The 27,264-nt window shown below is 53.4% G+C and overlaps 2 protein-coding genes and 1 pseudogene across 6 annotated transcripts; 1 reads left to right on the top strand and 2 right to left on the bottom strand.

Annotated features, from left to right (window-relative positions):
* Positions 1–2,998: 2,998 nt before the first annotated feature.
* On the bottom strand, positions 2,999–13,537 carry LOC141954317 (cryptochrome-1-like; annotated as a pseudogene).
* A 4,763-nt stretch (positions 13,538–18,300) lies between these two features.
* UBE2T (ubiquitin conjugating enzyme E2 T) lies at positions 18,301–22,792 on the top strand. 5 transcript variants are annotated; one of them, XM_074893529.1, is made up of 8 exons: positions 18,370–18,403; positions 19,141–19,216; positions 19,300–19,418; positions 19,761–19,830; positions 20,359–20,464; positions 20,943–21,041; positions 21,572–21,655; positions 22,495–22,792. In XM_074893529.1, exons 3-8 carry the CDS (start codon positions 19,310–19,312, stop codon positions 22,618–22,620), a joined length of 594 nt encoding a protein of 197 aa, XP_074749630.1. In that variant the 5' UTR covers positions 18,370–18,403; positions 19,141–19,216; positions 19,300–19,309; the 3' UTR covers positions 22,621–22,792. The 5 variants fall into 5 exon arrangements, with proteins under 5 accessions (XP_074749628.1, XP_074749629.1, XP_074749632.1 ...); XM_074893530.1 differs by having other exon boundaries at positions 18,388–18,403; positions 19,292–19,418; XM_074893527.1 differs by lacking the exon at positions 19,141–19,216 and having other exon boundaries at positions 18,301–18,403.
* Positions 22,793–23,239: 447 nt separating this feature from the next.
* LOC141954170 (tetraspanin-18-like) lies at positions 23,240–26,284 on the bottom strand. The gene is made up of 7 exons (XM_074893438.1): positions 26,228–26,284; positions 25,841–26,035; positions 25,194–25,268; positions 24,787–24,885; positions 24,394–24,573; positions 24,092–24,175; positions 23,240–23,564 (listed from the first exon to the last, which is right to left on the bottom strand). Exons 1-7 carry the CDS (start codon positions 26,282–26,284, stop codon positions 23,517–23,519), a joined length of 738 nt encoding a protein of 245 aa, XP_074749539.1. The 3' UTR covers positions 23,240–23,516.
* Positions 26,285–27,264: the final 980 nt, after the last annotated feature.

Genomic DNA, 27,264 nt, shown 5'->3' on the forward strand with positions numbered 1-27,264 from the left:
TTGACCACATCCCAGGCACAGGTGTGCCAGGCCCTTAGGAGATGATGGGCCATTTTAACCATTTCCGAGCAATCGGGAGGGGCAGGAGCCAGGCTCTTATCTCCACAGATGGGTGTATAGCTCGGGGGATGGGGGTGGAATCACACGTAGCACCAAGCAGCCCAACAAAGAGGGGGGTGTAAGAATTGCACCACCACAACTTTTTGCAACGTTACCCTTAAAATGCATACAAAGTCCCGTTTAAGTTGTGAGAACTACACACAACCTTACAACAGCTGCATTCTGCTGTATCTCCCCAAAGTGGGGACGGCAAGCACAAACTGTGAACTTAAAAACCATGTCTGAAAATCCCTAAGCCTCTGTCTCTACAAGACAGGCAAATCAAGCTTTGAACATAATTGTGCAATCATATTAATGTGCATATTGATACCGTAAAGGCCGGTCGGAGAAGAACTCTCTAAAACTCAAAAGTCAGAGTGTTAGAAAGCAGGCGTTCTTTCTTACGGCGCCGGGTGCACGGGGGATCTCTCCACCAAACGTGCACACCTAGGCCAGCAAATTCACGGCTTAAATGCAGGTAGCTTATACATATTCATGAGGTCTTACAATACAAACATACATATTCACAACAAAATGTAATTAGTCCTAAAGTCCTTGTGTCAACAGTTCTTTCCGCCTTATCTTGAAACGTGATGCTATCCCTGAAATAGTAGTCATCCGTTGAGTCATAAATGTATCAATATTGTCGTGCTTTCTTCCATTTTATCGGAAACACGATGCGATGTGTATCCTTGAGTGGACCCATCCCTCCTAGCTCTCGCGTTTGATGTGTGATGCACATCCTCTGGGTAATTGGTCCCCAAGTTTGATATGTGGTGCGAAACCTTGAAAGGGGAGTCATCCTCTTGAATTTACAGTTCACAGATGTCCTTCATCTCCGGGGGTACACACAGATGTCCTCCATCTCCAGGGGTGCAGATGTCCACTATCTTTGGGTACACACAGATGTCCTCCATCTCCAGGGGTGCAGATGTCCACTATCTTTGGGTACACACAGATGTCCTCCATCTCCAGGGGTGCAGATGTCCACTATCTTTGGGTACACACAGATGTCCTCCATCTCCAGGGGTACAGATGTCCACTATCTTTGGGTATACACAGATGTCCTCCACCTCCAGGGGTACAGATGTCCACTATCTTTGGGTACACACAGATGTCCTCCATCTCCAGGGGTACAGATGTCCACTATCTTTGGGTACACACAGATGTCCTCCATCTCCAGGGGTGCAGATGTCCACTATCTTTGGGTACACACAGATGTCCTCCATCTCCAGGGGTGCAGATGTCCACTATCTTTGGGTACACACAGATGTCCTCCATCTCCAGGGGTGCAGATGTCCACCATCTTTGGGTACACACAGATGTCCTCCATCTCCAGGGGTACAGATGTCCACTATCTTTGGGTACACACAGATGTCCTCCATCTCCAGGGGTACAGATGTCCACTATCTTTGGGTACACACAGATGTCCTCCATCTCCAGGGGTACAGATGTCCACCATCTTTGGGTACACACAGATGTCCTCCATCTCCAGGGGTACAGATGTCCACCATCTTTGGGTACACACAGATGTCCTCCATCTCCAGGGGTGCAGATGTCCACTATCTTTGGGTACACACAGATGTCCTCCATCTCCAGGGGTGCAGATGTCCACTATCTTTGGGTACACACAGATGTCCTCCATCTCCAGGGGTGCAGATGTCCACTATCTTTGGGTACACACAGATGTCCTCCATCTCCAGGGGTACAGATGTCCACCATCTTTGGGTACACACAGATGTCCTCCATCTCCAGGGGTGCAGATGTCCACTATCTTTGGGTACACACAGATGTCCTCCATCTCCAGAGCTACAGGTGTCCACTATCTTTGGGTACACACAGATGTCCTCCATCTTCAGGGGTGCAGATGTCCACTATCTTTGGGTACACACAGATGTCCTCCATCTCCAGGGGTACAGATGTCCACTATCTTTGGGTACACACAGATGTCCTCCATCTCCAGGGGTACAGATGTCCACTATCTTTGGGTACACACAGATGTCCTCCATCTCCAGGGGTGCAGATGTCCACCATCTTTGGGTACACACAGATGTCCTCCATCTCCAGGGGTACAGATGTCCACTATCTTTGGGTACACACAGATGTCCTCCATCTCCAGGGGTACAGATGTCCACTATCTTTGGGTACACACAGATGTCCTCCATCTCCAGGGGTACAGATGTCCACTATCTTTGGGTACACACAGATGTTCTTCGTCTCCGCGTGTCAGAGGCCCCAGTCTCACTTCACTGAGTCATAAAATGCCCGTATATCTCTTGTCACCCTAATGCTACATCCTACCACATCCTCTGTCCTTGGGGCCCCTATCTTTATTTATGTATGCTTGTGTTCTTTGTTTTCACCGTTCCGAAATGCCTTGCTCTTACAGCTCAGAAAGGATTTTTAGTTTAAATGAACAGCTTAAGTTTAATATGGATAACTATTCTATAGTTATATTTGATTTTCTTTATATTCCTATATCAATATATTCTTCAACTGGCATTTATCTGTTGTGTTGGAAAGACTAGTATTTATCACTAAAACTATTTATCTACAGGTGCGTGAACATCATGTGGATTTGAACAATGCTGTAGCATCACGTCCTGTCAAAACCAGTCACCTCTTGAGTTTACCAAACAGCTGCCACAAACGGCTGGTGAGGCACTCACAAATAGACAATTTCATTCAAAATAACTGCAAAATAACACACACATTCAAGACACAACGCTGTTCTTGGTCAGTTCACAAGCAAGAGGCACCGTTTGCGGGGTGAAGTACCGAGTACAGTTTGTCCAGTTGAGCTGGCCTCTGGCTCGCCCCTCGTGCCATTTTTTGGTTCCCAGCAGGTAATCCCTGGCAGGAGCTCAGTTTGTTGTGTCATCCTGGCCATTTTTCCTTTTGAAATGTTTTCTTCAGAGTGCTCATGCTTTACCTTCATTTCCATTGGGTCAGCTGTATCATCTACGGTAAGAAGGAAAGATGAATTAAAGTCCATGAGTCCTTCTCTGACGCTGCAGCCCGCAATGACAGTAGCAGTGACGTTACAAAGCATGCCAGAAAAGGCTCCTATTTACAGAATCACAGAATCACAGAATTGTCTAGGTTGGAAAAGACCTAGAAGATCATCCAGTCCAACCACTGACCTAACACCTACAGCTCCCAACTACACCAGATCCCTCAGCGCTGGCTCAACCCGACTCTTCAACCCCTCCAGGGATGGGGACTCCCCCCCTGCCCTGGGCAGCCCATTCCAACGCCCAACAACCCCTTCTGCAAAGAAATACTTCCTAATATCTAGTCTAAACCTTCCCTGGCGCAGCTTGAGGCCATTCCCTCTTGGCCTGGCGCTGGTCCCTTGGCTCAAGAGACTCCTCCCCCCTCTCTGCACCCTCCTTTCAGGGAGTTGCAGAGGGCCATGAGGTCTCCCCTCAGCCTCCTCTTCTCCAGACTAAACCCCCCCAGTTCCCTCAGCCGCTCCCCATCACACCTGTGCTCCAGACCCTGCACCAGCTCCGTTGCCCTTCTCTGGACACGCTCGAGTCATTCAATGGCCTTTTTGGAGTGAGGGGCCCAAAACTGAACCCACTCATCGAGGGGCGGCCTCACCAGTGCCGAGCACAGGGGTCAGATCCCTTCCCTGTCCCTGCTGGCCATGCTATTTCTGATGCAAGCCAGGATGCCATTGGCCTTATTGGCCACCTGGGCACACTGCTGGCTCCTGTTCAGCCGGCTGTCAATCAATCAGCTGGCTGTCAATCAGCATTTACAGGTGACAAGAATAATGCTGGGCGTAAGGGACTCCGTTCTCAATTTTGGCTTTCCATATCTCCAACAGCAATCACAACAACATTTACTCCCCTATACCACAGGGTTTTTGGGAGAACTGTCAGCGTATATTGGTTATATCTGGAAGGTACCAATGTGCAACCTCCTGGATACATTAGCATGCACAGGATTGGGAGCAATTAATTCCTTCTGAGCATAGCAATTATGGCAGGAGTACTTAAGGCTCCCCTCAGCTGCTGCATGTTGGATTTCTGTAATATACATGGAGGCTGCTATGGCATACTCTTAAATACAAAAGCATTGCTTCACTTTCCTTCCTGCAGAGGATTCCTGCGAGGCTAAGAGCTCATCGCAGGCCCTAGGATTTCAATTTGAAGAGCACTGGAGCCATTGAAGTGAAACATCTGTGTGACTGGAAATGCCTAATTAATTCAGGCTCCCCCAAAGCTCAAGTGTTCCAGTGATTGGAAATACCTAATTAATTCAGGCTCCCCCAAAGTTCAAATGTTCCAGTGATTGGAAATGCCTAATTAATTCAGGCTCCCCCAAAGTTCAAGCGTTCCAGCCTTACCAGTAACTGCCGTTTTGTTATGCATATACTTATTTAGAAAACAAGGTCAAAAGATAAATTTCTTAGAGCAACTCAGCTCCCAAGGGCTTTTTGTTCATTAGTGGTCAGTGGGAATCTCAAATAATTCCTGCTGTGAGGCTGAGTAGATGATGGTAAAAAGGACAACCAATGATGCTCTGGTTCGCAAGAGGCCTGGGCAGAGCTACAGAGGTTTCTGCACCTTGGAGATACACCTGGCAAAGCTGGGGGCTGGGGGGTCTGTCTGTGCAGAGCTACAGAAGGTGGAGAAGGTCTGGCTTTTGGGAGGGCGTTCCCCCAGCAGGCACAAGGAAGCTCCCACCCTGCAAGAGCAGCCAGAAGAGAAGGGACGCTGCTCCACCTCTGGTTTCCCATTTTAACAGTAACTAGAAGAGCACATGGAGCTGGTAACCAAGAGGAAAGACGTCCTGGAAATCAACACAAAACCAACGCCCAAAGCTGGTAACAGCCTCTGCCTCGCCGTGCACTGGTCTGCTGCAGCTCCTACCTGCCGTGAGCCAGGCTGTCCTGTGCTGCTCCACCCCGACCTGCTTCTCAGCCGCGGGGTGTGAGCGCTGCTTCACAGAATCACAGAATCACAGAATCATCTCGGTTGGAAAGGACCTTGAAGATCATCCAGTCCAACCATTAACCCAGCACTGCCAGTTCCCATCTACACCAGATCTCTCAGCGCTATGTCGACCCTACTCTTGAACACCTCCAGGGATGGGGACTCCCCCCCTGCCCTGGGCAGCCCATTCCAACGCCCAACAACCCCTTCTGCAAAGAAATCCTTCCTAAGAGCCAGTCTGACCCTGCCCTGGCGCAGCTTGAGGCCATTCGCTCTTGTCCTGGCGCTGGGTCCTTGGCTCAAGAGACTCATCCCCCCTCTCTGCACCCTCCTTTCAGGGAGTTGCAGAGGGCCATGAGGTCTCCCCTCAGCCTCCTCTTCTCCACACTAAACCCCCCCAGTTCCCTCAGCCACTCCTCGTACGACAAAAATTTTTTCTTTCTGGGGAGCAAAAGCAATGGCAGTGCTTCCCTGCAGTTCACCAGCGGGAAGGGCTAATCCTGACCTGGTGCAACATGGAGACTGTGGCCTTTACAGAACTAACCAAGGACGTTTCAGTGGATTCGCACCAGGGCAAATGCTTGCAGCTTTTCTTAAAATAAATAGCATCTAAGATAGACCATGTGACACACTCTTCAGAAGTGCCTATTTCTCTCCATCAAAGCATAAGAGCTCCCATTTAAACATAAGCTTATAAGAGATTCCAGAGACACTTTAGAGCAAGCGTAAAGCACAAGATGTTCAGATACTATTTAAAGCCGAGACAGATAAATGCAAAGGCAACAACTGAGAGTCATCCAACAGTTTTAGGACATGAAGTTCAGGCAAAAATATGTACTCTGAAATTAGACTCCAGTAAAAAACTCTGAAGGAGAATTGACAGAAGTTAGGCTGCTAGATGAATCCATTTTCAGAAGATAAATGCATGACTTCTGTTGGAAGTGTGATACTTCCATCTCACACATGTAATTATTTTGGACAGTTACCAGCAGCTAAATCCTTAGCAAGGTATCTTAATGAATTACCTTGATACACCCCGCTTGCTTCTGCTCCTCTTCAGAGGCTCTCCAGGGCTCGTAGATGTTCTTGGAGCGAAAGTTCTTTAGTATAGGCAAGTATTTCCTACAAAACAGGAATAGTGTGGGGTCTTATAATCCTGCAGACAAATACTCATACATTTAAGAGAAGTGTAAACCAACCTGTGCTATATTAATTCTTGGTGATCATACTGATACCTCAATCCATGGGAAAGTTCTGATCCATTTCGGACAAAAACCCCTGGTTTTATGTTCTGAAACCTCCATAGGGTGATATCTTCCAATAGTTAACTTTACAGCATAGAATAAATGGGTTGATTTAAACATTCCTTCAGTTTTGACTTCATCCAAAATATTTTGTTTTTTAACATTTTCACTGACATTTCATCCTGAACTTTAATACCTTTCAAAAATAAACTCATTTCAAAAAATCTAAAAAAATCTTACAGAATGGGAAAGTAATTTTCTGTCCCACTCTGTCAGGTATGTCAGCATGGGCTTCCCCTTGACAAGACACAAAGCTAGACAGGATGTGAGGAAGAGGAGATGTGGGGAAATGGGGTTGTTTGCTCGACATCAACAGAGTCTTGCGGTCAGCTGTAAAATCACCCACTACTTATGGGAAAGCCCATCAGTACCTCATCAAGAGATAAGGAAACTGAGACTCTGAAGCAAAGAGAACTCACTCGGAGTGGAAAATAAAATCTAAGTCTCTGAAATTAAGCAGACCACCTACAAAACCAAGAAACACAGCACAGACTGGAGCCAGGGGCAGACGTGGGAAGTTTTACTCAAGTCCTTTAGAAAGAGGAGGCAGCTCCGTGATCAAACACGGTGCTGGAGCCACCAGGAGCTCACAAATCACTACAACGCCCTGATCAGTCATCACCTGTGCAACCATGGGTATTCTCCGCTCCTCTGTGCCTCAGTTTCCTTAGGTGTTCAATAAAACCATTGCTATGACCCCCGTTTCACAGGGGGATGTGTTTCACACAGACCGAGTTCATCAGCTCCCGCTGTAAGAGGAGCTGGGGAAGCGCTAACAGAGCAGATGGCGCCAGGCCATCGCCCTACCAGAGGTACTGCCCCTCGGGGTCCGTGTGCTTCCCAAAGCGGACAGGGCAGAAGATTCCACCTGGTGGAAGAACGCACTGGCTGACAGCCACATCCAGTTCCCTGCGTTGATGCTGTAGTCAGCATCTAAAAGCAGCTCTTCAAACACCTGCGCTTCAGGGATGGCAAGAGAAAGAGAGAAACACCCCGAAATGGCTGTGTTTGTGGCAAGAAAACACTCAAACAGGCTGCGAGGTGAAGGGTGAAGCTTGGCACTGTGCTGGTCTGGGCTGCCCTTCCCACAGGGCACACAGGGAAGGGTCTCCAGCAAGACACTTTGTCAGAAGGAAGCTAGAGCAGGACCTTGTGATGGAGCAACAAAAGTCTGGCTTTGAGGGCTGCTGCAGACTGAGCAGGGCTCCAATATCCTCATCGTCTGAAATCATCAGGCCTTGGGGATGGGAACGACCTCTCACTGCTGCACTGAGCACAGCAGGGCTCAGACTTGAGCGAGAGACCATGAGATTTCATAAACCATGAGATTTCATAAACCACGAGATTTCTAGCGAGGCTCAGTAACAAAGCACTGCTCTACAGTACCACCTCCCACTGCCAGGCTCCCATTTCACAGGGGTTTCTCAAGGTCAGCCAGAACATAGAAAACAAAAAACCAGAAGTGAACCTCCATGCCCTCTTCCCAGCTGATCCAAAGGTCCCCCCGCGTCAGGAAGCAGGCGACTGCGTGCCGAGCAAGGTGATGGATCCAGCCTTCCTGGCGCAGCTGGGTCATAATCGCATCAATCCACAGGAACCCTGTCTGTGCCTGCAGCAGAAAAGAACCATCAGCCCTCCCGCACAAAGCTTCAGAACTTCTTTCCTACACGCTGCTGTAAGCCCCACCTCAAATAGCCAGCAGAGACCAATCCCAAGGCAACAGAAAAACTCTAAACTGAAACTTAACAGTTGTGGCAAGGCATCTTGTTACCGTTCTCCATTTGTGGAGCCTCTCTGCATCCTCATACCAACTGATCTGAAGGCAGATGGGGTTCCCAACCATTCTGGTGAAGTTTGGTGTTGCTGTATAGAAGAATTCCCTCCACAGAAGCTGCTCTTGGAGCAACACCAGGGGCAGAGAGTGATGCTTGGCCTGCAAAAGACACGAGGTGAAAGTTCAGAGAATCACAGAATCATCTCGGCCACGTCTCACCCGTGGGTGCTGTGAAGCTCCGCTCTCCCCAGAGACCCGGGTGATTTTGTAACACGGGGAACAGCTCTCTTGGTTCAACACCACCACACTGAAGATCTTTTCCACTTTATGACGTTGGGAGTGGGTAAAGCATCTGCTTTAAAGCAGCCAGCACCAAGGCAGACTTGGCTGCCAAGAGCTGAGCCTTGGTGGGGAAAAACTCAGCTAGAGCTGGAACAGCTGAGCGGTTTCTTGAGGTCTAGACACAACCACACATAAAAGGAGCAAGGTGGACACTAAGCTCAGCCCGTCTAGAACCACCATCATCACCCATGTAAAATCAAGGCTGACCTGGTCAGTCCAGTGTTGCTCCAGGCGCTGTAGCCCTTCGGTCTCCCCTCCTCTCCAGGGGGAAAGGCTTTTCGGGGGGATCTTTAAATCCACGGGGAGAGGCGCTCTGTAGGACTCAGCCAGGCCCGGGTCAGGGGGCCTACATCTCCTAATGTGAAAGAGAGGCCCCTTGCAAAGAGGGAACCGGAGCCAGAAGAGGGAGGAAGATCCCTGCCCGTTGCACACGCCAAGGTCTCCTCTGTCGCGGCACAGCCAGAGCAGAGGGGAACGAAAGCACAGCCAGAAACCCCAGGCTGCACTCTCCTTGGGGAAGAAAGAGCTCGTCCTGCAATCACTGCAGGTAATTCTGGCCTGAACTGGGGGAAGAGGAACAGACCCACCAAATTACAGCGCTCAGAGCCGTCAGCTGCAGCCCCCACAGCTCAGACATCCCTCTCGCTTCCCATCCACTACATAAGACCCGGAGGCGCCTCCTCTGCAGCTTCCCGCAGATGTTTCATCCACCCCTGGGAGGAAGTTAAGAGCCTCCTCAGACTCTAAACATAATTATGGGGCTCTGGTTCTGCCTCCCAAGGCTGTTCCAACTCCCGTGCCTCTGAGGAGAGGTTTCATAGGGAAGGAGGCAGATCAGCTCCCTGGGCTGCTCCCCCAGCTGGTCCTTCCTAACCACGGTGGGGGCTCCCCAAGCCCACACCTCTGAGCAGTCCCCCCACATCTCTCCTGCAGCCTCCGCTGCTGAGGCTGCCCCAAAGCCTCTGCCCGCTATGAGGTGGAAGAGCATCAGGGTATGTTTTTTCACCCCCTGTAGAACACAGAGGAGGAAGTTCCAGGAAGTGTCAGTGGTACGCAGACTTCTCAGAAACCATGAATCAACTCAGATATCAACAGAGATCCTCCTACTTACCTAGAAAAAACTGAGCTTAGCTCTGTTGCAGGCACCTACAGAAGAAGGGGCTAGTGCAGCTCTCAGAGCACTGACATAGCACAGGCCTGCTGGGAAGCATGTGAACCACTTATCTCTCACCCCCATTAATTTAAAAAGTGCAAATAAACAAATTAGGGAAGAAAGGAAAAAAAAAAAAAACAAAACAGTGCAAGAAAAAATATAGGAACGGATATATCCCCATACTTACAGGAGTTTTATCATCGGACTACCTGAGGACAACATTCAGAATTAACAGGATTCCCCCAAGATGGGAAGACCTAAGCCTACATTGCCGACACAGAGCTGAGGTCACAGAGGAGGCACCTGACACAGAAGTCCCAAGTATCTGCAGTCCCATCCCAGTGGCCAGCTCTCCCCTAGCCCAGTCTTACCTCCCTTTGGATCACTGACCTCTCCTCATGCAGAGCTAAACATAAGACATCCTCGACTCTGAGCTTCTTCTCAAGTCCTGGGAGACGTGAGCTTCGTCCCTCCTTCCCATACAGCAGAGGGGAGGAAAGAAAAGGTTTAAAGCCAGAAGGGAACGGTATAATTATTCTATTAAACCTCCTGCAGAAAACAAACTACGGTGGTTTATCCAATTCCTGCCCTAAATCTTGATTTGAGAGGAATCTAGAGCATGCCTTTGAGAAGGAGACCTGTAATTCCTTAGTCATTCCTCTGTTAAACTTTTACGTGCCTTAAAAGTTTGTCTCAATGTGCCTTGCAAAAGCTTAAGTCTTTGGGCTGTGTCACCTGTCATCTGCTCTCCCCTCTCGATAGCAGAATCACATCCCCGGTACGTACAATCGATAACCCTCCACGCACAGAAGGAATGCAACGTAACATCTGAACCACCTGTTAGGTGTTGGAAATGTGAGAAAAGCAAAATAGTGAGAAATCTGTAAAACACACATTTCCTTGACACAGGGTGCCCAGAGCAAGCACAGGATGGGATGGAGGTCCAGTGATTTGTGTTTGTTGTGGCGCCAAGCAGGAATGCAAAGCGAGGTGGAGGCCGCGTGGTCCCTTTCTTTCACTCATTTCAAGGACAGATTTATCTCCTGCTCTACTCTTTTCTCTCAAGGGATGATTTTTGCAGTAGCCTGCCGGCCTTGTTCCTCATCCTCCCTTTTTTCTCACAAAACAGAATCACAGAATCACAGAATCATCTCGGTTGGAAAAGACCTTGAAGATCCTCCAGTCCAACCACTGACCTAACACTGACCATTCCCAACTCCACCAGATCCCTCAGCGCTGGCTCAACCCGACTCTTCAACCCCTCCAGGGATGGGGACTCCCCCCCTGCCCTGGGCAGCCCATTCCAACGCCCAACAACCCCTTCTGCAAAGAAATCCTTCCTAAGAGCCAGTCTGACCCTGCCCTGGCGCAGCTTGAGGCCATTCCCTCTTGGCCTGGTGCTGGTTCCTTGGCTCAAGAGACTCCTCCCCCCTCTCTGCACCCTCCTTTCAGGGAGTTGCAGAGGGCCAGGAGGTCTCCCCTCAGCCTCCTCTTCTCCAGACTAAACCCCCCCAGTTCCCTCAGCCGCTCCCCATCAGACCTGTGCTCCAGACCCTGCACCAGCTCCGTTGCCCTTCTCTGGACACGCTCGAGTCATTCAATGGCCTTTTTGGAGTGAGGGGCCCAAAACTGAACCCAGACATCGAGGGGCGGCCTCACCAGTGCCGAGCCCAGGGGTCAGATCCCTCCCCTGTCCCCGCTGGCCACACTATTTCTGATACAAGCCAGGATGCCATTTGGCCCAGCTGCACCCCTCGCATCGAGCCGGCCTTGTTCCTCATCCTCCCTTTTTTCCCACAAAAACCAGCTGCACCCCTGGCACCAAGGAACGTGCTGTGTCGTTACTCAGAAGATAATGGCTTGACCACAGTTCCACCCACTCACACATACAAACCAGGATAAATACTACCCCGAGTTTGTACCTAACTTTGAGGTACTATAATCCGACACCAAATCAGAGGACAGATTGACGGGTTTGTGCTCTCGGCCCCCCACAGAAGGGATGCCTTTTGGTAAGATTTCCTCGGCTTTGCCGAGTGTTTACCCGGGAACTGTGTGTGTGTGATTGTAATCCTTTTTCTTTTGTGTAGTGCTCTAGAGCCAACCTGCAGTTTGTGCATTTATCGCAGGCAATCTTAAAGAATCAGTAGATGTTGCATAAAAATAAACCACACTCTTCATGAACCTGACTGCTTCTCTTGAACGCAACCGGACCTACAGCCTACGGGCTGTTTGGGCTGGGTCAGACCTGTAGCCACGGCAATAATTGGCATAGCTACTAAGAGATAAGTCCAGCCACCCCTAGCTCCCCTAATCTCTGAGGACTGGCTAAAACGCAAGGGGATTTATCTCTTACCAAATTTATTCTCACCCTAAATGCAATACCACCTCATTATCATTTGGCCTTGGCTCTTCTTTGGGGCAGAGAAAAAGGAGTTGGAATTTCCTGCTGGCTAGCTGTAACTTACTGGAAGTCTTCAGCTGTAAGGTTTCGGACAGGCACCTCAGGGTCACCGAGCAGAGACAGAATGTGGAGGAACCTCTTGTACATTAATGGGGGAGTCCCACCCAATAAAACAAGATCACTTTTCACCATAATATAAACCAAGAAGGAAGCTGGAGCTGCCAGTGGATATGAAGGTGACAGCACAGGCTGGAACAGCCCTAATTCATGCAACTGAATGTGGAAATTACAGATTTTACAAGTAAAACTTCCCTGGGTGAAGGTACATCCATCCCAAGAGCAATCTCTCAGAACTTAAGACAACAGAATTGGGACCAGGATGCCGGCCACAGCTTCAACGGGGCAGCTCTGTACAGCCAGCCGTAGCCAGGACAGCAGAGGTGACACCTCTGGGGCTGCCACAGGCAGGCAGGTCACAAAAAACAGGTTCAGGGCAGTAAATAACTCTTCTGTGTGAGCAACCACCTGTGCAGACAGCTTGAACTCACAACTGCAAGTCACACAGATGCACCCATTTATGTAAATTAGGGGCTTTCCACAATTGGAGAGTTAAGGCTGGTTTAGCTATTACTGATTACCTCCCTATTATTATTAATTTCAATATCTTCAGTCATTCAGCTCTGAATACCAGCTTGGATCCAAGTGTATCCAGGCACCAGGGAAAGTTGATTAGAAAGATAAAAACAAAACTGACACCAAAAAATGTATAGAAAAGTCATATTAAATGTGTTAAAGAATTGCTTCCACTCTGTTTAAAAGACTAATGTAAGTTTTTAAGTAAATTAAACTGCCCAAAAGGAAAAAATTAACAAACTCTCAGTCTCAAATCACAGCCCAACATCCGAACACCTGTGCAAAATCTCTTCTGTTACTTCCAGCAGACCAACATCTCCAGCAAACAGTGCCATGTTCATCTCAGATAGTCCAATCTTCTCAAAAGGAACCCATCAGGATCCAGAAAGACCAAGATATTTGGCCTTTTCTCCCTCATGCTTGCTAAATCTAAAACAAACCTTCCTGGAGACACCTCCCTGGTCTGCAGGACAGTCACCTTTTGGTATCACACAGACTGTGGCCCACCAGAGAAAGCACCTCAAACCCCATCTCATCTCCCAGACGTCGTACGTTGGCCTCCATCTCCTCGTAAAACGGTTCCATCTCTGCATCCAGAGCCACTTGCGTGATATTCCACTTCTGGATGTGATCTCTAAGAACAGACTCGTACTCTCCTTGAATAACCAGCAGGCAAGAGCCCAGCTCACACAAGTTTTTCTGGAGATCCTCCAGCAGAAAATGCCACCGCAGGGCCCCTGTGTGCATCACGGATATCATGAACTTTCTGCCCAGGGTGTAGACAGGGTAGATGACCTCCGAGGACTCCAGCACGGCCAGCAGCGTTGGGTTGTCATGAAGCCAAAGTCCCTTCCAGAAAAGATGAACGGTGCGATGCAGCATCCTGGCTGTTCTCCTCGGACCTGCGCAAAGAGGAAGGGAGCCCCTGGCTTTTGGGATACACGATGCCTATATAAAGAACAAGGTCAATTAACAATTAGAAATGGAGCTCCAAACAGCCCTCATCTCTTTTTACCACAAATCTCTTCGGCTTTTTGATAAGTTTTTCTGAGAGAAAAGCAGAAACGGGACCAAACCGCTCTCCTCCGTCTCCTCAGCCACGTCCCACCATCCAGCAGCAGCATCACCATCTCGCCCCACAGAAAATGGCTTCTTCCCCAAATGCCCTTTAATTAAATCCCTAAATTAAATTACATCCCAATACCACGCACCAGAAGGAAGGAATCCAAACAGACAGAGCTGACAGAGCTCTATTTACTGCAAAAGCATTTTATAACCCCACAGATGTGACCATCAGCAAACCCTCTGCAAGTCAACGGCGCGAAGATGATTTCGGGAAGCTCTACCTCTGTTCGTACACCACAGGCTGCAGGGAGAACAGCTCTGCAGGAGCCCTCAGCTCATCAGAGACCTGATACAACACTCACTCTGGCAGCGAGAAGACTTTCTAGATTTCAGCAGGAGACATCTGAAGGACACAGCATGTTTCCTTACTAACAAGACTGTTAAGGCTTCAGGTGAAACAATGGAAAGCAAAGCACAGTCCAACCAGTACTGACACAAGAGCGTAATATCTCAATTTATTGGTTTGCCACAGATTTTATCGACCTTTCCTAGCCCCAGGAGACCTCATGGTGCTTCTAAGTATCAGGAGAAAAGCCCTTCTCTTTCCACAGCAGAGCTTGGTAGCGATAACTGCACAAAACTACTCTTTTTCTAAGCCGGGGCTGATGTAGGGATTAGCACAAATTCACTCCCCTTCGACCTCCTTCAGCTGAGTTTAGAGGACAGGCAGGAGGGCTGATCTTGGCTCTAAGTCTGGGATAGCTCCGGGCAGTCTGAGAAACTGCCCCCCAACTGCTGGCTGCTCTGCTCCCGGGGCGATGGACTCAGCAGACAGAAACGACGAGCCCAGCTGCCACCTTGTGTTTGTACCAAACCCAGCAGCATCTCCCCAACTTGCTCTCTCCCACATAAAAGGCGGAAGCTCAACGCTCACCTCCGAGGTGGGTCCACGGCTGCTTCTAATTTCAAGTGTTACCACCCAGAGGAGAATTAAGAGATTAGGAATTAGCAAAGAACCAAACAATAACCTCTAATGCAGTTCAGCTCTTCCAGCCAAGAGGCTCCCCTCACACCCTCCCAAATGGCTGCAATAGGTGACGTGGCCCCTTGTCCCTGCTCACTCAACCCACAATCCGCAGCTTTACTCAGACGATCTGACTTGCTCTGCTCCCAAAAACACTCATCAGCATCACCAAGATAAACCCAGCTGTGCTCCCAGGCACGCCGCAACCCCCCGATAAGCAAACCCTGCAACCTGGCGGGCGCTGGGCAGCGCTGTGCGTAGCCAAACACGGGGAGCTGGGCTTTGTGGGGTGCTCTGCCCTGCACCTCGGCTGGAGCACCACCCTGCCCACACGTCCGGGGAGAACAGGAAAAAGGAGGCGACTCTCCTGCCGCTCGAGGGAGCACCCAGCTGGCACTTTTGGGTAGCAAACCATGCGAAGGGTGCTAGAAGAGTCCCCTGCATCCCATGGCAGGAGCACAGGACCAGCCCGCACCAGTTGGCCTCACCAAGGGGCTACCCCAAGGCCAGGGCTCCAAGGCCCCCCACAGCCTTTGGGGCCATCCCACACCCAGGGCCCTGCACCCCCCCATAGCCTATGGGGTCTCCCTGAGCCCAGTGCCCCACACAGCCCATGGGGCCACCCCAAACCTGGGGCCTCCCAGTCCCACACAGTCCATGGGATGACCCCAAGCCCAGGGTGCCCAGGGGTGAAGGGGCCCAATGGGGTGGGGAGGGGACAATCCCATCCCTTCCAGTGGTGGCATCTTCTGCAGGGCCAGTGGGGCCACACCAGGGCAGGGACGGGGAGGGACTGGGCACAGGGCAGAGGGCACCAGGCCAGGGCTAGAAGGAGCCTGGGTGGGCTGCAGGGCTGAGGTTAGGAGCAGCTCTGGGGATCCCAGCACAGGGGACTGGGGAAATCAGAGCTGGTGGGGAGCAGGACTCCAGAAAAGGGGGCTGGAGCCTGCTGGGGAGGGAGAAAGCCCAGAGCCAAAGAGGTGTCGGGGCCAGGTGGGGAGCTGGGACCAACATCTGGGTGGCAAGGAACGATGGGGGGAGCGCTGGTGCGGGCCTGGAGGCACTATGGGTGGTGTTGGAAAGGAGGTGGTGGCTCAGCACCAAAGGGCTGCACCCTCAAACACTCCTGCCCCGTCAGCAGGAAGGGGGAGATCCTCTGGGGTGATGGGGGGAAGGCAGAGCAGGTGTTGTCTGTCGGTCAACTTCGTGTTAGGATTTATCCACCGTTACTCTTCTTACTCTCCATGAACTGATGACTTGAGGCCGTTCACCCAGCAAGGCCGGGCAGACTCCCTGCCACATCTGGATTACATCTGTTCATCAAAAATCATCCAGCGCAGGCAGAAAACAGACAGAATCCCAGAATCATCTGGGTTGGAAAAGCCCTTGAAGCTCCTCCAGCCCCACCATGAACCTCACCCTGACCGTTCCCAACTCCACCAGATCCCTCAGCGCTGGGTCAACCCGACTCTTCAACCCCTCCAGGGATGGGGACTCCCCCCCTGCCCTGGGCAGCCCATTCCAACGCCCAACAACCCCTTCTGCAAAGAAATCCTTCCTAAGAGCCAGTCTGACCCTGCCCTGGCGCAGCTTGAGGCCATTCCCTCTTGGCCTGGTGCTGGTTCCTTGGCTCAAGAGACTCCTCCCCCCTCTCTGCACCCTCCTTTCAGGGAGTTGCAGAGGGCCATGAGGTCTCCCCTCAGCCTCCTCTTCTCCAGACTAAACCCCCCCAGTTCCCTCAGCCGCTCCCCATCAGACCTGTGCTCCAGACCCTGCACCAGCTCCGTTGCCCTTCTCTGGACACGCTCGAGTCATTCAATGGCCTTTTGGAGTGAGGGGCCCAAAACTGAACCCACTCATCGAGGGGCGGCCTCACCAGTGCTGAGCACAGGGGTCAGATCCCTTCCCTGTCCCTGCTGGCCACGCTGGTGCAGATGCACCTCACAGCTGATACATCCCCACACTCCTGGAGACGTTACACCACGACAGAAAGCAGGGAAAGCCCCAAATCAGACAACTGGGCCGTACCTCGAGGGTTACCTGGCTGACGCTCCAGGGTCTTTACAACGTGTCACCCCGAAAAGGGGACGCCCCACAACCGCTGACCACGCTCCCCCGCTGACCAGCATTTCCCTCTGCAGGCAGAGATCTGCTGGAGGGATGCAGCGCTCGTCAGAGCATCGCCAGCCGAACCCACCTGTGCTGCTGCTGTTCCAAGCGCTGGGAAATTAGTTGCCCAGGTTTAATCTCTCCTAAATGCCATAAATATGCGCATCAAGGTGGATTCTGTATCAAAGACGGTTTGGGCGACTCGAGGCTTTTGTAATTCCTGAGAGGAGGAGGATCGCAGCCAGCTCACCGCCCTCCGGTCCGAGCAGAGCAAGATGGACTGAGGCCCAGGAGCTGGCAAGGAAAACTTTTAACAGTTTAATTTCCTCTGCGGGCACTTTCGATTGTCCAGTTGTCAACCCACAGATGTTCTCCTTGGCTATGAGCCGCTCCACTTAGGAAGCAATAGTAAAAACTTTAAATACGTGCGTCAGCCAGCTGGGAAAAGCAGCCTCATAACTGCCCTCTGAAACTGTGATTTGGGCATTTAAAGTGGAAAAATTGTCACTGTGAAGCTGTTTAACGGTATTCTGATTTGGCAGAACAATTCCTGAATTGGGATTTAAGAAGAATCCACCATTTTTTTGTGTTGATTTGGTTACGTATTCCCAGTCTCCACATCGAGCCAGACCTGAGGGTGCTGTTGATCCGTCACCTGTGTGTTATTTCTCTTGTTCTAATAGCTTCGGTGATGAATAAGTGCTACATACTGCAATTGATAGAGAAGAAAACGACGTTTTAAGTCACACCACCCCCGTGTAGGGGCTTCACCGGCTCTTTCCCCACTGCCCGCAGCTCCCGCAGCGGCTCGGGGGCCCGGGGACCCCTGTCCCTGCGGGGGGACGGGCCAGGGTGCTCACACGGGCGGGGAAGGGACGAGGATGGGAGCGGAGGCGGCGGCCCCCGGCCCAACCCCGCCTTTACCTCCTTCCCCGCGGCCCGTGGGCGCAGCGGGCCCACTGCCCGGTTCCTCCCGCACCCGGCCCCTCGCCCCGCGGGGCCTCGTTAGGAGAGGGGCCGGGCCGGGCCGGGCCGTTCGGCGGGGGGACACGGGCCACCCCTATCGGCGCCCTGCCCGCGGAGATGTAACGCTGTTTAGGGCTGGGCGCGGCGGGGGGGCCTCACCCCCTCCCCATCCCCGCTCCCCCACAGTCCTGTCAGGGCCGGCGGCCCAGCCCGTACTGTGTAGGCCACGCCCATACAGCGCGGTTTTATTCAGGGGGCGGGGCTTGCTTTCCCGCCCACAAGGCTCTTCCAATGGCAGCGCCCCTCCACTTCGAATTCGAACTGCGTTATCCAATCAGCGCCGGCGTGGCGGGCCGGGGGGCGGGGCTTCCCGCGAGGCGTCCCCCCTCGTTGCTAGGCGCCGGCGGGGGAAGTCCCGCCTCCGCCGCGCGCTGCCGGGGTCTGAGGGGCGGGTTGGGGGGGGGGGGGGTGCGGCTGCTCCGGGGGTAATTAGGCCGCGGGGAGCAGCGAGGTAAGGGGGGAGGTTGTTCTGGCGGGATTTTGTGAGGCCAGTGGCCGCTGTTCCCATCCCTGTGAGGGGGCAGGTAGGCCCCGGTGCGGGGCGGCCGCAATCGTTGTCCGTGTGAGGGGTAATTAGGCTGAGGGAGGGAGGGAGGGGGGGTCCTGTCTGGGGGTGGGGGTGAAATTCCTCCATGGGGGGAGCAGCAGGGGGGGCCTGAGGCGCGGTTAGATTGTTCCTGCGGGATGGTGTGGCTGGGTCTGTGTGGGGTTCATTGTGCCGGGGGAGGGGGGAGGTAAGGCCTTGGGGGGGGTAGTTAAGCCGTGGAGGGGTTCCCCCTCCTTAGAGGTGGGGTATGTGAGCCGGGTCCCCACTGTCCCCCTCGGGTAGGGCGGGGGTGTCCCTGTCCATGGGGGGTGGGGCTGTAAGCTGGAGGTTCCCTGTCCATGAGGGTAGAGCACTGGGGGGGAGGTCCCTGCCTTGAGGGGTGCTCCTGCAGTAGGGAGAGTCCTATCAGGCAGCTTTGGGGAAGGGAGAGGGGTGCCTTTGGGGCCCCTGTCTGCTGGGGGGGTTGGAGGAAGGGGGCACTGGTGGGTATCCCAGTCTAAGGCCCCTCTGGGGGTAGGTGGCCGCAGCAGGACAGTGGGTACCCTGTCCATGAAGGGTCAGTGTCTCACCCTGGAGGGACAAGGGTTGTCCCAGGGCAGGTGTTATGGTCCCGTTAGGGGTGTGGAGCCCGGTCATGGACTGGGAGGATTTATTAGGCTCAGCTGCGGAGTAGGACTGGTTATAAAGGGTGGGGATTTGGTTCTCCCCCTCCAGCTGGATGCGAGAGCAGCTCCAGGAACTGGCTCTGGAGACTCCTGTTGTTGCATCAGGGTAGCAACTTGAAACCCAGGTTAATTCTCCTTAGCTGAGAAAAAGCCTCAAGTGCTATTTTTGAAAAGCTAATTCTGCCAGCAATAAAATCCAGTCTCTTAGTTTCAGCGCAATGCAAAGAGCCTCACGACTGAAGAGGGAGCTCTCCCTCTTGACCATGGAGCCACCCCCAGGCATCACCTGCTGGCAAACTGGAAACCAGCTCGATGACCTGCGAGCACGTACGTACTTCTCTGGTGGGACTTTTTGATAAGCGAGGGCTGCGTTAGAGTTTGCTGCTAGGTGGGGATTCGCTGGGTGGTGTGTACTTCGTAAGTTGCGTGGAATTTTAGGGAAACAGGGGTTTTTTTCTTGTTTTTCTTTAAACATAGCTTGGCCTATGGCTCGGTTGGTTGGCCTACAGTTTTGTTTGCTGTGGGGTGGAACTGGTCTCGGGTGACATGTTTCTATTCCTGGATCTGAGCAGTGTTAGAGTTCTGTAACTGTGGGAGGTATGTGGAGGCTGTTGGGCAAATTCAAGTGATTTTGAATGTAATGCTTATCTTTTCATCTTGTTTTTAAAGAAATTTTAGGAGGTGCAGACACACCATACGAGAAGGGAATATTCAACCTGGAAATAGTTGTTCCTGAAAGGTAAGTGGGCAACAACATCTAGTGAAGTAGCTGGTGTAGTGCTTCCTACAAGTATAACTTAACTGATGTGACATGTTTGATATAAGTGCTGCTGTTTTGGTCTTTAGCCTCCCAGCAAAGAATGTGGTTGATTAGGTGAGACCCTTCGTTTATGGAGTGTAATTATTATTTCCGTTGGATGATACATTATTTCACATTGGGCATCCTAGGATGTGTGATTAACAGCCTAAAAGCACGATGACGAGATCTCTGCCTTATTGTGCTGCCTCAAAGCTTTCTGGAAAGGAGCTTGTTCGTGAGTAGAAAGCTTCCTGTCATGTTTGCTCTTTGTGGAAAGCTACTGAGGAAAGTGCTGGTCAGACAGAGCTGAAAGCATCAAAGGCAGAGCATTTCCCCCTCCAAAAATTTGTGGGGAAGGCTGTCACTAAGTGGCCAGGAGGAGGAAATGATGGCATTGCTCGAATGGTGAAGCAACTGGCGTACAAATATAAAAAGAACTTTTTGTTTCTTAACACTTATCCCTTACAGGTACCCATTTGAGCCGCCGAAGATTCGCTTTCTGACCCCCATCTATCATCCCAACATTGACTCTGCTGGAAGGATTTGCCTGGATGTTCTTAAATTACCACCGAAGGTAAGATAGCGCTACTTGGGCATGGGTAAGCGAGCCCGGAGGGGATAATGAGCTCCTTATCTTTTTCTTGTAAAAGCCTTATTGAATGTCTGTTTGCTACTGACTTATTTACACGGGAGCACTGGAGTAAAGTTTTTGAGCGGCATCTCCTTTGTTTAGAGACTAGAACATGACCTGCTTTGTTCCATACAAGTTTCCAAGGTTTTAAGGACTGGAGTCAAAAGGCGTTAGGTGGCCTCTGGAATCGGGCTGTCCCGGGACCGAGGCGAGCAGGATACAGCCTGCGGTGTCGGTCAGGCCCCCTCAGGAGGCCGCAGCCTGTGTGGTGAGAACAGATCTGGTGTTCTCCAGGGGGTTTAAGTGCTGTAAGTCCTGAGGCAGCTTGTGGGCAGGTTGGGTTTAAATGCTGTGAGTCCTGAGGTTTCTCTAGGCAGGTTTCTTTCTGCTTCACTGCTTCTCTCGCCCTGTTTCCCTGAAGGGCGCGTGGAGACCTTCCCTGAACATCTCCACGCTGCTGACCTCCATCCAGCTGCTGATGGCCGAGCCCAACCCTGATGACCCTCTCATGGCAGACATAGTACGTGAGCTCCTCTTCCTCTCTCGTGGCTGTGGGCACAGACTGGGAAGGAACAGTGTGTTAGGCTGAGGCTCTGCTTCCACTTGAGGCTGACCCAGCGCTGAGGGATCTGGTGTAGCTGAGAACAGTCAGTGTGAGGTTCATGGTTGGACTGGATGATCCTCAAGGTCTTTTCCAACCTGGATGATTCTGGGATTCACGTGCTCTGGATTAACACACTAGCACATTACGTAGCAGCATAGCTTAATCTGGATCAGGCCTGGGGCCATGACTGCCTTTCCCCGAAGCAGCTGGGCGGTGTGGTGCAGGGTTTATGCCAGCAGTGGAAGAGAGATGTTAAGGTCTTCTCTTCAAGCCTGCTAAAGCAGCTAAACTAAAGCAAGCAAAATGAATTTTATGCTTCATGCCATGTGCTTGTAGTGGTTTTGGTCTGGTTCTAGGAGTCCTAAAGCCAGACCTTAGTCCCAGCTTCTCGGTGCGATGTTTGTGTTAAACCAAATGTCCGTCTTTGTCTCGCTCGTTACATTTAGTCCTCAGAGTACAAGTACAACAAGCAACTGTTCTTGCTGAATGCCAAAGAGTGGACTGAGAAACACGCAAGCCAGCAGAAGAGGGTAAGAAACACGCTGTGCTTCCTTGGCGGAGTGTAGCTCCCTCTCTTGTGAGCTTTTGTCTCCTCTCGGTTTGCCTTTCACAGTTTCTTTGTGTGTCTGTCTCTGGCACCGTTCGTTCTTCCTTCCCCTTCTGTTCTGTGCTTTGGGTGTGTATTTAATTTCATCATGCTTTTTTTTTTTTTTTTAAGATCATTAGATTCGCTCCTTCCAAATAAATGTGCTCATTCACAAATAACTGCAGTGCTTCTCAAGAAGGAGGAAGGACGAGTAAGGCTGATAAAGCCCTTCCCCGGGGATCCTGCAGCCCTGTTTCTTTCCCAGCTCTGTTCCGACCAGACTCCGTGTTCCGCTGTGGCTGTGCCCTGTGCTCAGCTGCGCCTGTTCTCCACCCGCTCACCCCTCTCCCTGGTCCCCGGCGGGGTGCAGCCTTCCTGCCACCACCCTTCCCCTTCTCCTGCCTCCGTTCTGCGCCCTGACTTCTCTCCCAGAGGAGTCACTTAAAAATAAATTGTGCTTAAACAGGTCAAAACCTGTTCCCAAAAATCAGTTATATTTGAGCCTTGTCCCTTACCTGGGTGACCAGAGCGACCTGGCTCATGCGTGTACGTGGCACTTCCAGGCTCAGCCATTATCCTGCTCTCCTGTCATTCCCCCTTCCTAACATTTCCAGCAGTGGGAGCAGGATAATTAAGGATAATTCCAGCATAAAACCTGGAAGCAGGGTCAGTTCTGATCTTTGTGGGGTGCCGGCTGTTCCAAGGTGTATGCGCACAGCGGTGCTAAGGGCTGTAAAACTAAATTATTCACAGCTGCTACTTTTATTTCTTGTGTTCTCACAGGCTTCCCAGCCTTTGGAAGAGAAAATAAACCAAAGCGAAGCAAGTGCCACCAATGACTCTACCGTGCAGAAAAGAAAAGGGAGTAGCATCAGCAAGAAGGAGAAGAAATCTCGCCTGGATTCCTAAGGGGCTGCTGTTGTGGCTGTCACCGTCGCTTTCACTGTCCTTTTCTCTTTACGCAGGTATACCTAAATATTTTAAGCAATATGGAGCTGTAGCAGGCTTTCTTTTTCTATTTCCTAGGGTTTTTTTTGGTGAAAAGTTCTATTATATAAATAAAATAGCTTTAATTTAGAAATATTTTTCTGTTTTGTTGCATGGGGTGGTTTTTTTTTTTTTAAATATTCTCAAGAAAAGGAAAACTGGAAGTCCTGGTTCAGCTTCCAATTCCCAGCTTTCTCTGAGAGGTGGGAACAGCATTTCAGTTTCTGTTTTACTGTCCCTGCCTCAGAACAAACTGAGAGCAGAAGTTGAGCAACAGCCACGTTAGAACTAGCTTGTGGAAATCCTTCTCTGCTGAAGGATACGTCCTTAAAACTCCCAAGACTTAAATCTCCAGCTCTGGAGCAGCCTGTTGCATTCCAGCTGCAGCTCAGCCCCTTTATTGTGACCTGGGCTGTGGCTCCAGGAGGTGGCTGAGAGGGATGAAGAAGAGCCCGGAGGGTGCCTGGAGGCTGGGGAAGGGAGGATGAGAAGCCTGTGAGAGGATTAGGAGGAAGAGGGACAGTTTTTGGTGGGGCAGCAGATCAGGAGGTGCATGGGGTCAGGGCTCCTTGTCACCAGAGCTGCTTGATTTTGTGACGTCCGAGGGCCGATCGCAGTGGGAGCGAGTCTGATGCTCAGTTCCCTGCTCTGCAGTGTCCCCTGTGGGGAGTTTAACCTGGGTCCTGTCCCTGTTCCAAGAAAATCAAGCCAGGCCCATCCTTAGGCACCCGCTGGAGCAGGGACAGGGCTCAGTAAATCTCCTTGCCTGCTGCTGTTTCCAAAGCCCTCGTGCTCGTCTCTGCCACGCTTCGTCCTGCTCAGTCGAAGTTGTAATAAAGGCAAAAGGCGAAAAACATGGCGAAGATCTGAAATGACAGAGCGGGGGGAGCTGGTTAGCCCCCCGCTGCAGGGCTGCACTCGTGCCTTGCTGGCGGGCGAGAGCCTGAGGGCTAAGGGATCCTCTAGGCCTGGCCTAGCCAGGCAGCGGCCGTCGCTGTGCCCCCTCGGGGGGCCGCACGCCAGCCGTCCCCACGCACGGCAGAGGAGCAGCTCCCCGGGGTCTGCAGAGAGTGAAACATCTCCCCTCCTTGCTTTTGGGAGCAAAATAAACAACAACACCCCCCCCACCCCCCCCCCGGGCCTTTAACCTGACCCATCTGCAGCAGGAGGTTGGGTTTATACCCCGAGACAGACCCGCTGTACGTGCACCCGCTTTCTGGGTGTGATAGTGACAGCTTAGAGGCTTGAGAGGGTCCAAACTGAGCCCGTTTGAGGTCCCTTCACCCACAGAGCTCCCTCCTGGCAAGAGAGAGCCCTAACCCTGAGCCCTGACCTTAAACCCTACCCCTAGCAGGGTGTGACCCGCTGCCTGCCCTGTCCCCTCCGGCTCTACCTCGATGCCCAGCACGGCCAAGCTGCAAGTCCCAGGGACAGAGATGTACTTCTGCAAGGTCCTGCCGAAGGTGGAGAAGCAGCCCTGGGGAGGGAGAGGTGATGGAGGGGCTCCCTCATGCTCCCCAGGGCTGCAGGGAGCTCAGGGGGTGAGATCGGGGGGGTTGGGGGCACCGTGGTGGGGCTGGAGGAGCCGGGGACTTGGGGAGTCCCTGGGCTGCAGAACCATGGGCGGGCAGTGTCCCGGCTCCTGTCCCTGATGCTCAGGGGACACGACAGGGACACGGCAGGGTCCTGTCCTACCTGCTCGTGGATGTAGCCAGGGCTCCTCTCCCGGCACTGCTCCCAGCCCAGCAGCTCGCCCACCTGCAGGAGCCCGTCCCGGGCACAACATGCCTGTGGCCAGGGCGTCCCCGGGTGCAGCTCCTGGAAGCGGGAGCCATTCCCAAAATCTTCAGGTCCTAAAACGCCACAACACGAGAACTGAAATGGAAAGGAAACACCATCAACGTGCTGCCAAAATGGCAGGGATGTCACTTGGGGAGGTGATGGAGGGAGGGGGAACAGCCCAGCGTGCGGTTCGGTGTCCGTCTGGGGTCCACGAGCCCCTCGCCTGTGTTCGGGGTCACCCTCGACAGGTCCTGTGGGTGCTCCACACCCCCCCCACAGCCCACCAGGAGCCTCCCGGCAGCTCACCGTGACCATGAGGGTGTTCCAGGCGGTGGAGAAGACCTCAGCACCCTCGTCCCCGCAGTAGTTCCTCCGCAGCTCGGACAGGAAGATCTCCGGCTGGATCTGCAGGATTGGTGCCATCTGTGAGCACTGGGGGCCCGGGCCCGGTGATGGGGCCATGGGGGGGCTGCACACCCCCCCTAACCCACCCCTGCCCGGTGCCACGCTGGCCAGAGCTCCAGCTCTCTTCAACGGGATGTAGGGACCCACCCACCCAGCTGCAGGCTTGTGTCAGGGCGCTGGTGATGAAGGTGAAGGTGAGGAGGGACGTCCCAGTCCCCTGGGGGACTTGAGGCCATGGCCCACGGCACGATGGAGGGAGGACAGGGGCTGGCCACGCCGGGCACAGCGTCGGGGAGCAGGGACGGTACCTGTTTCCAGTGCACCAGGAAGAGAACAGCCCCAACGAGCTGTGTGATGAAGACAAGGCTCACGAGGATGAAGAACTGGAAGGCAGCGGGATGAGGGAGTCAGAGACCAGCCCGAGCCTCTGGGCAGCTCGCTCCGGCTATTCCTCCCCTCCTCTGCAGCCAGCCCTGCCTGTCCCTGTGCCCCCCGGAGCAGGGGGATGAGTGTGCAGCTCCAGGGGACAGATGCCACATCTCCGAGCACCGGGGCTGCAAGATGGAGGGTTAAAAACAAGCACGGGCTGCCAGGATCTAGGGATGCCAAAGGAGTTGGGGTGTCGGTGCTCAGAAAGGGGTTTCTAGCCCTTGCCATCGGGGGGAAAAGCTCGGGAACGCTCTGTGGGACAAGCCAGCGGCTTCAGAGAGAAGTGACCCTGCTCGGTGGCTTTATGAAACCCTCTGGGCTCTGCACTGAAAGACTCACAAGGTGGGGACTGGATTGGCGGGGAGGGGGGTGTTGAGAGCTGACGGGGCCAGGATGGGCAGCACCAGGCTTCTGGTTCCTCCAGGGACACCCCACGTCCCCCCACACCCTCCATCCCCTGGGTCCCCACATCCCACCAGCTCCCCGCACCCCACAGCCCCCTTCCCGCTCGTCTCCCCTTACTCACCACCAGCAGCAGCGGGCGGCTCCGGCGCAGGGCCCCGCAGCATCCCAGGAAGCCCAGCAGCGAGAGGGCGATGCCCACGGCCAGCAGCAGGTAGCCACCCACATTTAACACAGGCTTGGCAGCCACGATGTCCTGGAAACCAGCCGGGTCCACGGCCACCCAGACCCCCACACCCGCCAGGCACGTCCCCCCAGCCTGTGGGACACGCCGCAGTTATGGGGTGCAGGGACCATCCCCAGCCACCCCATGGGGACTGGGGATGCTCTAACCTCTGCTGGGGTCCCCTCCCTTGGACTGGTGTCACCCACCCCCTGAACCGGCTGGAGATGTCACACCCCGACCCCGGGGATGGGTCCCCTCCACCCCGCCGGGCCCAGGCGGACTCACAAACACCAGCACGTTGAAGATGAACATCAGGTACTTCATGCAGCTCAAGACACCCATGGGGACACCGGTGGGGGGGACACGGCAGCGTTCGTCCCTGCGGAGGGGAGAGCAGAGCCCTGGCCACAGCCAGCCCCGAGCTGTCCTGGACCCCCAGCTCTGGCGGGACACGGGGCCGCTCCCAACCAGCACGCAGTCCCCCAAAATCCCAAGAATATCTCCACCCCCCACCATCTCCCCCTACACCCCCAAAAAGCCCCAAACCCCATGTCCCCCCCTCAAATCCCACTCACCCTGAGGGGACAGCGGGTGGCCCAGGCGCCTCCGACCTGCCCCAGCACCAATTTAACACTGGGAAGGTTGGAAAATCACCCCCCCCCCTCAGCTTCCCGGTTGAGCAGCCCCCAAGAAACCCCTTCCAGCGGCAGGGACATGAATGATTGATGGGGAACAGGATCCGCCATTGTGCCGGGCGGCGGCAGCGGGCGGAGGGGAGTCTCCGGCCCCGACTGTCATTAGCGGAGGTAATTAAACCTCCGGGCAGGGAAAAACGAGCCGGCCCCGACAGGCCGAGGGCGACCTCAGCCATCAATTATTGCTGCAGACGTTTGCTCTCCGGGGCTGTCGGCAGCTGGGGAAGCCCTCGACGGCCTCCTGTGGGGCCCTGCGTGCGGGCAGGGTGGTGCCAAGGTGGCTGACGGCCCTTGGGGACAGAGGGACAAGGATGGACAGACACTGGGTCTGGCCTCTCCAGCCTGGGCACCCCTCAGGGCGGTGCTGCCGCGGGGACGGGGCTGTGGTGTCACTGTAACCACAGGCCTAAGGGCGACGCAGGCCCGGCCGCTGCCCCGCGGGGGTCTGCTCCTGCACCCCCGCTCCCCGGGGCGGCCGTGGGGTGCGGAAGCCCCCGGTTCCCCGCCGTGTGCCCGGTTCCCCGCCGCCATCCCGGGACTCCCGGAGGTGGCGCTCCCGGCGCGGCGCCCCGCCCGTAGGGGGCAGCCGAGCGCGCGGCCACAGAGACGCACGGCCGGGGTAGAGCG

The sequence above is a fragment of the Strix uralensis genome, chromosome 24, assembly GCF_047716275.1.
Source record: "Strix uralensis isolate ZFMK-TIS-50842 chromosome 24, bStrUra1, whole genome shotgun sequence".
Lineage (NCBI taxonomy): Eukaryota > Metazoa > Chordata > Aves > Strigiformes > Strigidae > Strix > Strix uralensis.

Bases quoted from the DNA above. Each gene is read 5' to 3' on its own strand.
- UBE2T (XM_074893527.1), top strand. From the start codon at position 19,310: ATGCAAAGAGCCTCACGACTGAAGAGGGAGCTCTCCCTCTTGACCATG. The intron at 20,465-20,942 runs GTAAGATAGCGC...GTTTCCCTGAAG, and splicing joins TTCTTAAATTACCACCGAAG to GGCGCGTGGAGACCTTCCCT. The intron at 21,656-22,494 runs GTAAGAAACACG...GTGTTCTCACAG, and splicing joins ACGCAAGCCAGCAGAAGAGG to GCTTCCCAGCCTTTGGAAGA.
- LOC141954170 (XM_074893438.1), bottom strand. From the start codon at position 26,284: ATGGGTGTCTTGAGCTGCATGAAGTACCTGATGTTCATCTTCAACGTG. The intron at 26,036-26,227 runs GTGAGTCCGCCT...CGTGTCCCACAG, and splicing joins TCTTCAACGTGCTGGTGTTT to GCTGGGGGGACGTGCCTGGC. The intron at 24,574-24,786 runs GTGAGCTGCCGG...TTTCCATTTCAG, and splicing joins GGAACACCCTCATGGTCACG to TTCTCGTGTTGTGGCGTTTT.